Source organism: Aulonocara sp. 'chitande type north' Nkhata Bay, linkage group LG3 (genome assembly GCF_057382095.1).
Source record: "Aulonocara sp. 'chitande type north' Nkhata Bay isolate Kocher_YH1m ecotype deep benthic linkage group LG3, A_spYH_male_GT1.1, whole genome shotgun sequence".
Taxonomy (NCBI): Eukaryota; Metazoa; Chordata; class Actinopteri; order Cichliformes; family Cichlidae; genus Aulonocara; species Aulonocara sp. 'chitande type north' Nkhata Bay.
In genome coordinates this window covers 64,261,481-64,274,631 of record NC_141346.1, presented here as the reverse complement: position 1 = coordinate 64,274,631, position 13,151 = coordinate 64,261,481, and the positions used below count along the sequence as shown (strand labels likewise).

The window sequence follows — 13,151 nt, the reverse complement described above, 5'->3', positions numbered from 1 at the left end:
ACTTATTTAATATATGCTTCAAAGATTTGAATGTCTCAGTGTGTATTTAAGACTATAAAATGAACTTATTGTTGTTTTTTTCAGTTGTTCCCTGCAATGACTTCTTGTGATTACAAAAATCAACCTAACAAACTGACTTCTCATTACACAACAGCAGTAGAAAGTTATGGTACATTATGAAAACTAGTGGTTGGTTGAGTCACAGCTGGGAAACAAATTTCAGTTATTTTGATTTAAAAGTGGAGGAAACATGGAATACGGGATTAACCGGCAGTCAGCAGTCACATTGTAACAAAGTATTTTGTTCACCAGTAAACAACAAAGAGTCTTATTTATGAGTAAGACTGAGAAGCAGCAGAAGAGGCAGACGTTTATAGGGTTGGCCAGGCTGAAAGCATTGCTTACAGCAGTGTGAGACAGAGGGATACTGTCAACGTTACTCTCTTCTGGCACACTGGCTTAGCTGAGGATATACTTTCTTTGGTTACAACCTATCGAGTGAAAAGCTGACTGCCTGTCTTGTTAGAAATGTGCTGAGGATGTGACGACTCAAAAAGCAGGATGAATTCTGTGTAAAACTAAAGATTTATCTTTCTTATAAAACAGACACAGTCATCCTTTCACGTATATTTGCATACCAGAAGAAGAAGGTAGTCAGAGTCAAGATTAAAGCTTGCCAAGGCAAGGAAACTAGTTTTTACAAATGAAAGTGTATTTCTAAAAAGATACACACTATTTACCTGGTCTCACTCTCTCTCTGTATTTGGTCATTTAAATAGAGAAATAGAGATATAATACGTGGAGATGCAGATGTAATTTCAATTCTGTTCGGTGAAGAATTATAAAGAACAGTTAGGCCATAAAGCTTCCTCGTAAAAATGAAATATGCTGTAGATAAAGCACTAATGCAGTACAGACAGGTGAGACTCTACCAAATTGAACACATTTGTGCTGGAATTTGGTGGTAAAGTAACATTTTAGACAAAATAGACCAAAAAAACTTTATATGATGATGGCGCTGATTTCAAAAGCCAAAGATTTTTCCTTAGAACACTTTTCAGGACAATCATGCAAACACATCCAGCAGAGCACACTTAAATAGCCTATAAAAGTAACACTAAAGCTGTTTCTCATTGTGGATCGAAACATTTTGCATTAAAAAGCAGTCGAGTTTGTGTTTAAAGTGTTGTGATTTTATTGGGCGAGGTCTAGCTGTACACAAACTAATATTATCTTTGAAAAAAATCCTTGAAGGCTACTTGACATTAAAAATGTAACAATATACTAAATCATTTGTTAACGCAAACTTTTACTTTCATAACGTTCGTCTCTGTTTTATACAAAGCCAGTAAGCTGCACAGTCATCAGCGAAGTATTTTTGAAACATTAGCATTTTTGTTTGGCATTGTTGTAAGAAAGTACTCAAGCCTAAATTTGTCTTACCTTTTAAGAAGTTAATAATGGTATTGCAGCAGTTACATATGAACTCAGTAACATGTGTTTAATAGAAAAAGCATAAACCTGTCCATATTTGACCTGTCCATTCCTGCTGTTGACATTCCCAAGGTAATGCTGGTTAAAGATGATGTTACCCAAAATTAGTAAATTACTAAAGCGCCCTTCATAATGTTTGGGACAAAGTTTTGCCTTTGGACAACTCCACAGTGGATTGTAAATTAAAAAAAACTGTGATTGATGAGCTGACAGTCAGCTCTAATTTAAAGGGTTTAACAGAAAAATTCAATGACTTGTTTTGCAAAGCCCCATTTTCAGAGGTTCAAAATTTCTGGGATAACATAAATTTATGTCTTAACATCAATTTTAAGACACTTTAAAAAACGAAGGACTGCATTTTTCAACCAATGTCTGCTTGAAGTCTAGAAACAATGGACATCAGCAAATGTTGTTTCCTTTGAGTTGCTCAGCTCGATCTTTACTCAAGACAAAAATAGATTTCCCTCTATGTGCTGACATACCACTTTGGATTTAATCCTCAGTTATTATGAAACTGTGGCCCTCTTCTACAGTGTGTCCTGAGCTCTGGCTCTCTCTCCTACCCCCTGCTGGTTGCAACAGATGGCTGTCAGTCCCTGAGCCCTGTTCTCCTCGTCGGCTGACTGTTGGGGCTTGCTCTCTATGTTTCAGGGTCTTTACCATAACACCTAAAGCTCCTTGAGGTGGCTGTTGTGATTTGGTGCTTGCTGGGTTGAGACATGTGAGACTTGGGCATGGAAGAACGTCCCGTTTCTTTTACCTTGAGAAACTGTTGGGTTGCTTTTTCAGTATGATTTGGGTCCTAATCTGTTTGCACTGTTAGTGCTGTCTGATCATTTTCTGTCTGAGCATCGTTTGGTTAGGTCTGAGCAGAGAATAAAGCGCTGCACACTTCACAATGAATTCTGCTGCTTCTATCAGCAGTCACGTTGTCAGTGACCCAGTTTCACTGGCACGATGCTGGCTCCACCATGTTAGGCAGATGGTGTGTGTAACAGTCACAATTGTGTGGTGTCTCTTTAAGACAACTTAAGTTAATGTTAATGATGTCACAAGTGTGCGCCACTGCTCTCTGTAGTGTGGGAGAAGTGTGCTTGCACATGGACGTATGGACTGAGATGGACCTCATATCTTTATCTCCTAACTCAAAGTAACGTTACAGGTTGTATGAACACAACTCGCCTTGTAAGGTTGGTGAAGAGTGTGTTTATTAAAGGATGAGCACTGTGGATTTTTGCGTTTTGTGGGAGAAACGTTTCGTCATCACCAGGTGACTCCTTCAGTCTCAGCTGACTGCAGCTTTCAATCTTATAAACAGGACATTTGCATAATGACTGAAACCAGCCCACTGAAGGAACAATGGGCTGGGAGGTCAGTTCCTTAATCTTAATCATGCAGATTCTCGTGACCATTGATCAACAACCACTGATCAAAACCCACTGATCAATAACCATGAGTCCCATTCACAGAGAGTTGGGGAATGGCTGCAATCACAGCATTGTAAGATGGTAACAGATGTACCCTTAGGCCCCTCCTCGATTCAGAGATGGTCTTTCTCTTTTCACGTAAATGGCCTCCGTGACTCCGCCCTCAAACCAGCGTTCCTCCCTGTCCAGGATGTTACATCCTCATCATTGAAAGAGTGTCACTGGCCTGTAGGAGTAAATAGACTGCAGAGTCCTGGCCTGACGAGGTGGCTCTTCTGTGTTGTAGCCAAAGGTTGTTTGGTTTCCCCGATGAATAAATCCTGACAATCCTCCTGCACTTAACAGCTACACTATGTTACTCTGTTTGTGTCGGGGGACCCGATCCTTGGGGTGGACCAGCTTTTGGCGCAGCGTGTTTTGGGGTTTAAAAGCCACAGAGACCCGGTGTTTAGAAAAAATCAACTGCTCCGTGACTCCTGACACATATGGGATCACTACAGGTTTTCTCTTAGTCAGCCGTTGTCCTTCTCTCCTGGATTGGCTGGACCTTTCCAGCCAATTTCCTGCTATTTATAAGGTTGGGGAAACCTGCAGTCAGCTGAGACTGAAGGAGTCACCTGGATGAGTGACGAAACTTTTCTCCCACTGAAAACGTCCAGATGAGCAGAATCAACCTTTGGTAATGTCGACGTTCTTCACCTGCAAGATTTTGTTTTAAAATTACAGTAAATTTACAGTGAAACACTTTGAATTATGATTAACCTTCAAATATTATGTCTGCTTTCTTTTTCACTAAATAACAGTGAAGCAGGCCTCACCTGCCACAAAAGCATCTGTCAGTCAATTGTTCCATTTATTTTTGAACATCTGAAAGGTAGGGGGACTACGCCATTTTATACTATACAGCTCATGCATAATTTTTGTAAAACCCCTTAAATTAAACCTGAAAGCTTGCACTTCAGTAACATATTGATTTGTGATTTCCACAGTGGTGCTGTTTAGAGGCAAAGCTGCAAAAATGTGCTGTCTTTGCCCCGAACATTCTGGAGGGCGCTGTTTTTGATCCCAAACGATTGATTCTCGATATAATGTAGACACAACCTTCAAGGGTAGTTTTAATAAAGTGCCTTTAGAAATGTGCAGATTTGACAACCCAATTCAGCATTACACATATTTAGAATTTCCATATTTACACAGAGAACAGAATTGAAAATGAGCTGTTGCACTTTGTTTGCACAATTTTACTTTACGACAGTGTGTGGGAAAAGTATCCTCACGTTCATCACTTTTTAATTTTTTTACATCTTTGTAGCTCAACTGCAATAGGGTCCGCGCAAGACTTATAGCAATGACAAAAACAGTTTGCTTTTTATTCAGTGAAATTAAAGAACTTTTCTAACTTCTGATTGAATTCACGACCTCTCGTCAGGACAATAATCCTCACGTGTATTCGCATCCTATGTGACTCTGTTGGACTCTATCAGATTTGATCATTCTTTGAAAATCATTTAAAAAAACAACAGGGTGTTTTAGTGCTTTTCCACAAGTCCATTTTAGATCCATGGAAAGAGGTATTTGTGTTATTTTGTTCCTTCTCTTGTTTTTTTGAGGAAACGACATGTTAAATACACCTCAGTAGCAAAATCAACGCGTCCAGTGTACCAGTTAATTACTATAAACTTTATAAATTCGGCATTAATCATAGACCTATTGTAGTTGATTACATGATGTAGATGATTTTAAGTTCCCATCATGTGTCTGTGTATTGTTAGTTCTTCAAGGTTTTGTTTTGTATCTAAAACTACATTTTGTTTACTTGATTTTGCTCCTCAGTACAGAGTGTTGTGTTTATTTGTATTTGTGTTACTTTCTTGTTGTTTAAACCCTTGTCTTCCTTCCTGTCATGCCTCGACAACTTCTCCTTATTTGCATCCACCTTCTGCAACTAGATGAGATCACACTCCACCACGCATTGCTCAGTATACTCTTTCACCAGCTCCACACTCAGGGTGTCGTGGCAGAATTCAGCCATGGCCTTCCAAAGCGGTGGGTCTAGGAACATCTGGCACATCACATGACCCTTCAAGGTGGCAGTATGGCGCTGCAGGTGGTACAAGAACTGCTGTCGAGCCAGGGCGAGGTCTTTACCAAACATGTCGATGTTCAGGTAATACCTGGTTAAAGAAAACATCATGACTGTGTGAAAACAGTTTCCCATTCTTAGCAGTATGATTGTAAATGCAATGACCACATTATAGAAACAACACGTTCTCATCCCAAAACGTAACGTTCGACGCCATGTGCCAAATCGTCGGTATGTTACGCAGTCGGACACATGAGAACCATTTGGAATGAAACATGTAAATTTATTTTGCTTTCTCATCATTAATCGCTTTGGAAACACTATCTAATACAATTGAGACTGTGGTTAAGGTTAGGGCTGCAATACACGGTGCATATCATAGGTGCTATGGGACGCCTCAGGACGTGACAAATCGTCAGTATGTTACGCGTTGGGAATAAGAACGGTCTCTATAGAAACTATCTGTACCGTGTAGAAAAAAGTGAAATTGTTGTGCTCCCTAGTGATACTATTAAAAGTTGCTATTATAGACAATGGTTCGTGTTACTGTCAGTACACTTGCTTCAGCAACATCCATTTAGTCCTATCAATAAATGAAGAAGGAACATTTACCAGTCATCTCCAATGGGGACCCTGAATGGGAAGGTACAGAGGCTGGCCACAGTAGGATTGGACACATCATCCACCATCCAGTCAATCTCCTTCTTTAGTAGGATTGCCATGTTACTGGGCAAAAGCTTGAATGGCTGCCAGTCTTGAATGATGGTTGCGTTAGGGAGGACCCCGTGCATCAGGTCACTGTTTAAGTACAGCTGCTGGATTGCTGTATGGTCCAGATGCACTGGAGGAGGACTGGAGCAAAAGGTGGACAAAGTGGATTCATTGTCTCCTTCTAGACCAAATTCAGAGAGATGCAGCTTGAGGTCTTCAGCTCTGAAGCGCATCAGCAGGATTCCCTGGAGAGAGAAAAGGCAGCATTGAAAGCATGCAAACAGCCCAAAAAGGCTCATGATGACTAAGAAGCCATTTAACATCAGGACAGATCAAAGCATTTATTTACTCTACCTGCTTAGTTATGATGCGGTACTTTTCAAAGTCCTTTGGTCCAAGCTTATCATCACGGGTCAAGCGGCATACTTTGACCTCTGGATACCTAGATTTAACCAGCTCAGCACAAAAGCGTAGCAGAACACCTGCCACGCCCTTGCCCCTTTCCTGGGGGGCAACACGGAGACCTTCCACCAGCATGGTCTCCCCCTCATCGATGACACAGACAGACTCCAGAGCAATCTACCAAGCAATCAAACAAAGGAAGATAACAGACAAGAAATTACAAGCCATCACGCTGACATGGATACCTTTAATTACTTATTTATCTAAGGGGCCAACTCTGCTAGTTTGTGAGGAAGTCATATCTAGTTGCCGGGTGTTTTACTCAAGCTCATAGTAGCAAGTTTGGCGGTCCATTAATAGGAGAGATAATTTACTTAATTATGTGCTCCAATCAACAAACAGCATTCAGATATATGTTTTTTTTAATGTTTTATATGTATAGTAGATGTATATGTAGAATGCAACCTGCTGAGGTTTCAGGCTGGCTGGGTCATTTATCAGGGTGATGCTTTACAGCCATTTATCCAGTGAACTGAACTTTTACTACTGAGTGAACTTACCACTTTTCCATGTTTGCGTGCCAGTATAACTGTACGGTTGGTATCCTGCAGCCAGCTAGTGTATCTAGTAGGTAGATAGTCAAGGCCTCCATAGATGTCCTGGCTCATAGCCATGATTTCATCAAAGTCCTCCTCAGTTGCCACAGTAAACTGAAGGCCTGCCTGGGACAGGGCCTCTGGGAGCTGGGGCATATTCAGGCTGGTATCAATCTTCATCTTGGAACAACTGATAAGATAAAAATGGAAGAGATATTATTGTGGACTATATTAAATCATATTTTGTGCTTCAGAGCGGGATGTCATTCTCGCGTAATCAAAAATAATTAGCCACAGATAAGTAAATCATTTTACCATTTTCTGAAAGCAGAATATAACAGACCTCAAGGTGTATGGCTGGTGAACCAAGTTCACCGATTCCATCCTTAGCAAAGGGGACAAAACATTAAACACTTTAGTATTAACCACACCAAGAGACACACATTCATTATTCAAAGGCACTAACCAATAGGAAATCAAACATACATGAGAAGAAGAATTAGGAGCTGATTGCTTCTGCAAATTGGATTGCAGATTTTCGCATTAGTGGAGAGGCCGTGCATGTAAAATAAGAGGTTCTATCTCGGACAGAGTCCAGAAGAGTCCTTGTTCATTAACCAAATTATTTAACAGCACATGTTTTCTTTCTCACAACACTGTGGGAAAGCCCCTGGTTTGGACCGGGTCTATCGTTGGTTCCATTCAAATACAATCAGTGCTCAAATGCTTTACGGATCACGTCTCTGATGTTAAGTAACACATTTTTCAATTCAATCCAATTTTACTTATATTGCAATAGTTCACAAAAACAGCCACTATAGGTGCTTTATATTAGAGAGAGAACCCCAGAAATAAGCTGAGCAAGATTTTGGTGTTGATCGGGAGAAAGAACTCCAGTCGAAGAAAAGTTCAAGGAAGAGCCTGCATAGCATCAAATTATTATAAAGAAACCCAAAAAGTGCAGATTTGGGGAAGAAAGGTTTTGGCCATTGCAGCACAAAATCCAAGATGAACATGTCCTACTATGCATAGTAGAAAAAATTCAGCTTAAAGACAATAAAGCCTTTCTCTTGAAATTACAGCCCCACTTCAAAGACTGAAATATCTCTCTTTTACTACCAATGAAACATCAAGGAATGTGAAGAACAATAGCTGCACATCACTTTGAGAGGTGATCATGAATTGGGACGTTTACCTTACATCAACCTGACATCAACCACCTCGGTAGACATACCATTGCATGTCAATTTGTGTAGCAGTGGGTGGAAAATACAAGACTGTGGCAACAGCAAACCACAAGGCCTCAAACACCGAACCACAAAGGGAAAAAGAGGGATTTTGCCGTATGTTCAGAAGACACAGATTGTGCAACCTCTGAAAGAACATGATTGGAGCAACTTGGTCAACAATCTGCCAGCAGTTGCCATGAAAGAAGTGTTAACGGGGTTTTAGAGTTTACTTTCAGCTGGAAAAGATGATTCACAGTACAATAACATACTCGCAGCAGAGTACAGCCAGAGGCATAGACTGCACATCAAACCACGAGCAACTACAGTGAAGAAAATGAAAAGATCGTTGCCACAGAGTTATGACCCCAACTACAGACACAGAAGTGGTGAAATCCTGTGGTTCTGAAAACTCAAGTCCAATTCAACCACAGTTGTGGCTGAATCACAGAAGGGCAAGCAGAGAAGATGGCTCGTTTTTAATACTGTTTAATGTCGCATCATATTCTAAACATCATAAGTCTGTAGTGGCTGTCCTGTGTGGACCACATTACTACAACCTTTTCAAGCTTCATCTTATCTGCATCACACATGTTGGCCAAGCAAACTCGTCTGTTATGAATCTAAATTAGTGAAGATCATTTACTGGCTAATGCTCTCTGTGTTCCCATCTGAAGCATAGATCCTAACTGATCTCAGAGCAGTGAAAGCAGATTCAGCGGCAGCTTGCCAGGCATGCCATCATGTGCAAGCCACCAGGAAAAAAGCTGCTGGCCTCTCAGCTTGCACAGCTCCAGTCATTGTTAACAGGAGATGGACAAAACCGTCAAAACACAGAGAGCTGCAGTTTTCTATGAGATTGAAAGAAGCACAGTTTTCAGTGGCAACAACCAACTGTGGCCACAACATGGCAGTAATGTTAACTGACAGGTTAATATTACTGCCAGCGCTGTCTGAGATGAAAGGAGATAGATCGCTTTACTTTGGTATGTTTTAATTTATGTCTATTTTTAAACATTAGACTTTTGTATGACAGAGTATTGGGGTCACATTAAGAAAAAAATATTATTGATCATTCTGAGAATAAAGTCAAAATGTGGAGATTATACAGTTGTTTCGACAGCTGCTGTACCCTCTGAGTTTGTGAAATTGTTCTTCAGAATCGGTTTTAGTAACAAGGAAGGACGTCGTTTCTCTTTTAGCACATAAACACAGGGTGCTGAAAAGTATAAAGATGGTGGAGAAGCTACATGTGGTCAGAGAAACCACACAAACCTGGTCGAGTGGCTGATTTGCTTCACTGACTCATGTAAACAAGTCATTTTGCATAACGACTGTGATGGTCTGTGTTGAAACAACAACTGTAATCTGCATGTTTCAACTTTTTTCTCAAAATTGTATTTAAACTTTTTTTCAAAATATTAAATAAATTGAATAAATTTCGACTTTATTCTCAAAATGATCAATAACATGTTTTTTCTTAATGTGGCCCTAAAACTCTGTTGTACTTGTCTTGCAGTATCACAAATTCTGAAATGTACAGTTTACAAATGAAGGACAGTTGCAAACTTTGCATAACAACCCATTGTAGACTACAACTTTTCCACAGTAAGATTAACCTCAAGCTCAAAGTGACAAAATCACACACAAAGAAAAAGAAATGACATTTGATTCAATATCTACCATTACAAAAACAAATATTTATTGTTCAATGTGAATACATAAGAATGCCATAGGGGCACTAAGGAGAAGCAACAACCTGTCCACATATTTCAGCATCTGTCAAACACAAAGCTGCTATGTTAAGCAATACATTTGTCTTCAGCCTCCACACACCTGCAGTACATAATTCTGTACTACTAGAATTGCTCACACTGAACACTTGTAATTATAAAATGTCAAAAATGTACAAAAATGGCCCAAGAGAATCAGATAACCTTTGATGAAAATTTAAAGAAAAGTAAATATGTATGGATGAAATGTATAAAGACGTAACTCTGAGAGAATCCTGGAAAGTAGAGGAATGCTTAATTTGTACGCTAACAATAAACAGTGCCTGTAGTAAAACGTTGCACCGTCATTAGGTCGTATTTCTGTGTAACAACTGGATGTTTGTTTGTGGATTAATGTTCTAGATTTGAACCCCTCAGAACTTTGTGTTCTCTGGTTTCTTCCATGAATCCAAACACATTCATGTCGTTGGTGATATTTTTAATTAAGGTTGATGCAAAATAATTATGTCTTTAATGGAAGGCAGACTAGAGAGACTGAGACTAGTAAAGCATGATATATTTATTGTTTTCGTTATTGTGGCTGAGCTGGGTTATTATAAGTCTGTTTGTCTGGGTTTGTGATGTGCTGAAGCACTGGAGTGTGGACAGTTCATTGGGGAAGTGCAGGCTAACACAGAAATGCTAAACTTGTTCCTACAATCTATTAATCGGCCATGTGAGCTGCAAGGGCATTTGCAGTGAAAACACTGTCTGGTCACAACAGATTGAAATGTACACATTGGGGACGCTGGTATTTTTCCACCATGCCTTTGAAGCTGTGAGATGAGGTGCCATGCTTGGCTGAGTATCCTGGTCCTACCAGTGAGAGGAATGCTATTTTATTTTTGCCTTTCTGTCTCTCAAACACTTCTCTCGTGTTCCTAATGGTTCTCTCTCAATGGCTGGCAGTGTTCTCCAGACAAAATGGAATTGGGCAACACTGACTGACCATCTAACGTGCAACTATCAGTGCGGACCTACGTCTAGTTTTTGTCCGAGCTGCCCAAAGGAGCTTTAGAACTGGTGGCATGAAAACACAGCGGGAAAAAATGTAACCAAAAGATTCACAAAAACAAGGACCAGACCATGATGTGACTTTATTGGTGAGTCATGAAGAACACGCATTATTCAGTAATTTCAGTTCAGAAAAAAAAGGCTGCTGTTGGAAATGTAGGCAGTGTGCCTTTCACTCACAGAGCAGTAGTAGTGGTTATAATAAACATACACAGCATTTTAACCAAGGTGACAATAAGTTGAAAAGACTGTTCCTGGTATTAAATTTCTTACACTGGTCATCTTTGGTGTGAACCACAGTGTGAACAAACTTTTTGCTTTTATGCATCAGTAATGCTTAACAGTGAAGTGTGTACAGCTGCAGCTGTACTGAGGTTTACCCACTGTTGGGAGTCTCTATGTGTTATTCACTCAATACACGATTTTAAAGCATGTATAGGCTGTCACATGCACAGGTGGCAAAAACTGGAAAATGTTGGAAGCTGAAATGCCACCGAAGCACATCGCCCTCCATAAAGGCAAGGACAGCAATAGCTATCATTCAGTTTTATTAGTGCTGTCAGCGCTAAGCTTATTAAAATGCCGTTAACGCCATAACCACAAATCTCCATTAGCGAGTTACCATGGCATCAACGCGTTAGCGCGGTTAGCTCGTTGTGCATTTCACAAACGAAGAACAGTTTCAAACTGCGGTTATGGTGTTAAAGTCATTTTAACGAGATTAACGCTGACAGCACACATTTTTATACATTTTCTATGTGTGAACATATTCAGCTCTTTACAAGCAGAGAACGAGCCATGTGCTCAGCACACGTTGTTGTTGTTGTTATATGTTGTAAACATGCAGCCTCCTCATTGCACTCAACTGAGAAAGTACACTGACATTCTTTAACAACCTATGAAAAACGTTAGCTCACATGGTCAGTACACTCTGGTGAAGTCACATGTCACATACATTCATAATGAACATACCATCTTTTTTCTCTGCTAAGAAGCAAGAAAATATATTTGGAATGTTTCCAGCTTTCTTTTTTGTGTTTTGCACCAGTTAAACACAGAATTGTTTGGGCCATCACACTGAAAAGAACCCCAAATAGTACAAAACTCAAAGGAACACACCATGGATTCAGTTGGTTGGTCAAGTGATGACAACATGGACACCAAAATGATTCATGTCTCCTGGGTGCATCTGTGGCTCCAGTGCTTCATGCCAGTAGCCTCCATGTTGATGCAAAGACATTAGCATATCACTCTGTTGCATGATAGCAGGATCCGTTTCTCCCACGCAGCCCCGCCTATACATGAAACACACCATTGACACAAAGGCACCAGAAAATCATTAGTTTGTAAATCTGTCAATAATCATTCTGTGCTTGTTGTGATGACATTAAGACAACTGTGTCCTGCACTCAAACTATGTCACCTACGCTGGCTGGTTCTGTGTAGGATTAATAACAATTCAAGTAAATGTATAAAGTAACTGCACATTTCTATCATAGCCACAGCTAAACTGATGTTGTTGTGTAACTGTGGAGAGCCTCGTAATCTGGTCTAGTTGTAATTTGTAAAGATTACAGAGATTAATGTATTTTAATAAAAGTTATTAACAAAGGCAGTTCTATATTGACACTGATGTTCCTGTCCCTCAACAGACAAATGACTAGTGCTCTCATTTTTGTGGTTGTGGGGTGACTATATAAAGAAAAACATTCCAACAGCACAGCCAGTGACTGAGCAGTCTCAAAGATCAATAGTGATTTCTATCGTAAAACTATGAGAAGTGATGACCTGAAACTTCACCTTCACAAATTATATTAAATGAAGTTTAATAAAGTAAATAAAGATGAAATGATCGAAAAGCTTTTTAAATACTAAAGTGGCCAAAACTGAATTCCAAAATGCATCTAAGAGCCTTCTGGGGGCAGCTGTACAGTTTTTTAGGATAAATGAATTGCAGTGCAATAAAGATGGATCCATACATGGGGTTATGGAAACTGTTAGATTTTTTTTTTTTTTTTTGGAGATGAAAGAGTCTTTGTAAAAGCCTCAGCATTTCCACTAACTATTAATTATGATTGTGTATTGATGGCATGAAAACTTTTGCTTTTTCTTACAGTGAGCTGTTTGAAAGTGTCTGGATATTTAGTAGAATTCCTGGTAATGAAGAGAAGTCTGATGAACCCACTAAGTAGGTGATAAGCTGGTGAGGTAGAAGTAGACAGAAAATCCCCTCTGCTATATTTAAGAGCATACCTTGCACACACACATATGTGTTTGTATGTGTGTGTGTGCTTTTTTAGAATTCTCACTGAAGGCATCAAAACTATGAATGAACACATGTGGAATTATGTAGTAAACAAAAAACTGTGAAATAACTCGTGTTTTATATCTTAGATTATATCTTGGTAATATCCACCCTTTGCTTT

General features: G+C 39.6%; 1 protein-coding gene across 1 annotated transcript; it reads right to left on the bottom strand.

Moving 5' to 3' along the window:
• Nucleotides 1-2,163: 2,163 nt before the first annotated feature.
• On the bottom strand, nt 2,164-12,732 carry LOC147336558 (histidine N-acetyltransferase). Its single transcript, XM_086285478.1, has 5 exons — nt 11,845-12,732; nt 6,678-6,903; nt 6,070-6,294; nt 5,617-5,960; nt 2,164-5,095 (listed from the first exon to the last, which is right to left on the bottom strand). Exons 2-5 carry the CDS (start codon nt 6,891-6,893, stop codon nt 4,867-4,869), a joined length of 1,014 nt encoding a protein of 337 aa, XP_086141604.1. The 5' UTR covers nt 6,894-6,903; nt 11,845-12,732; the 3' UTR covers nt 2,164-4,866.
• Between the last annotated feature and the right edge of the window lie 419 nt (nt 12,733-13,151).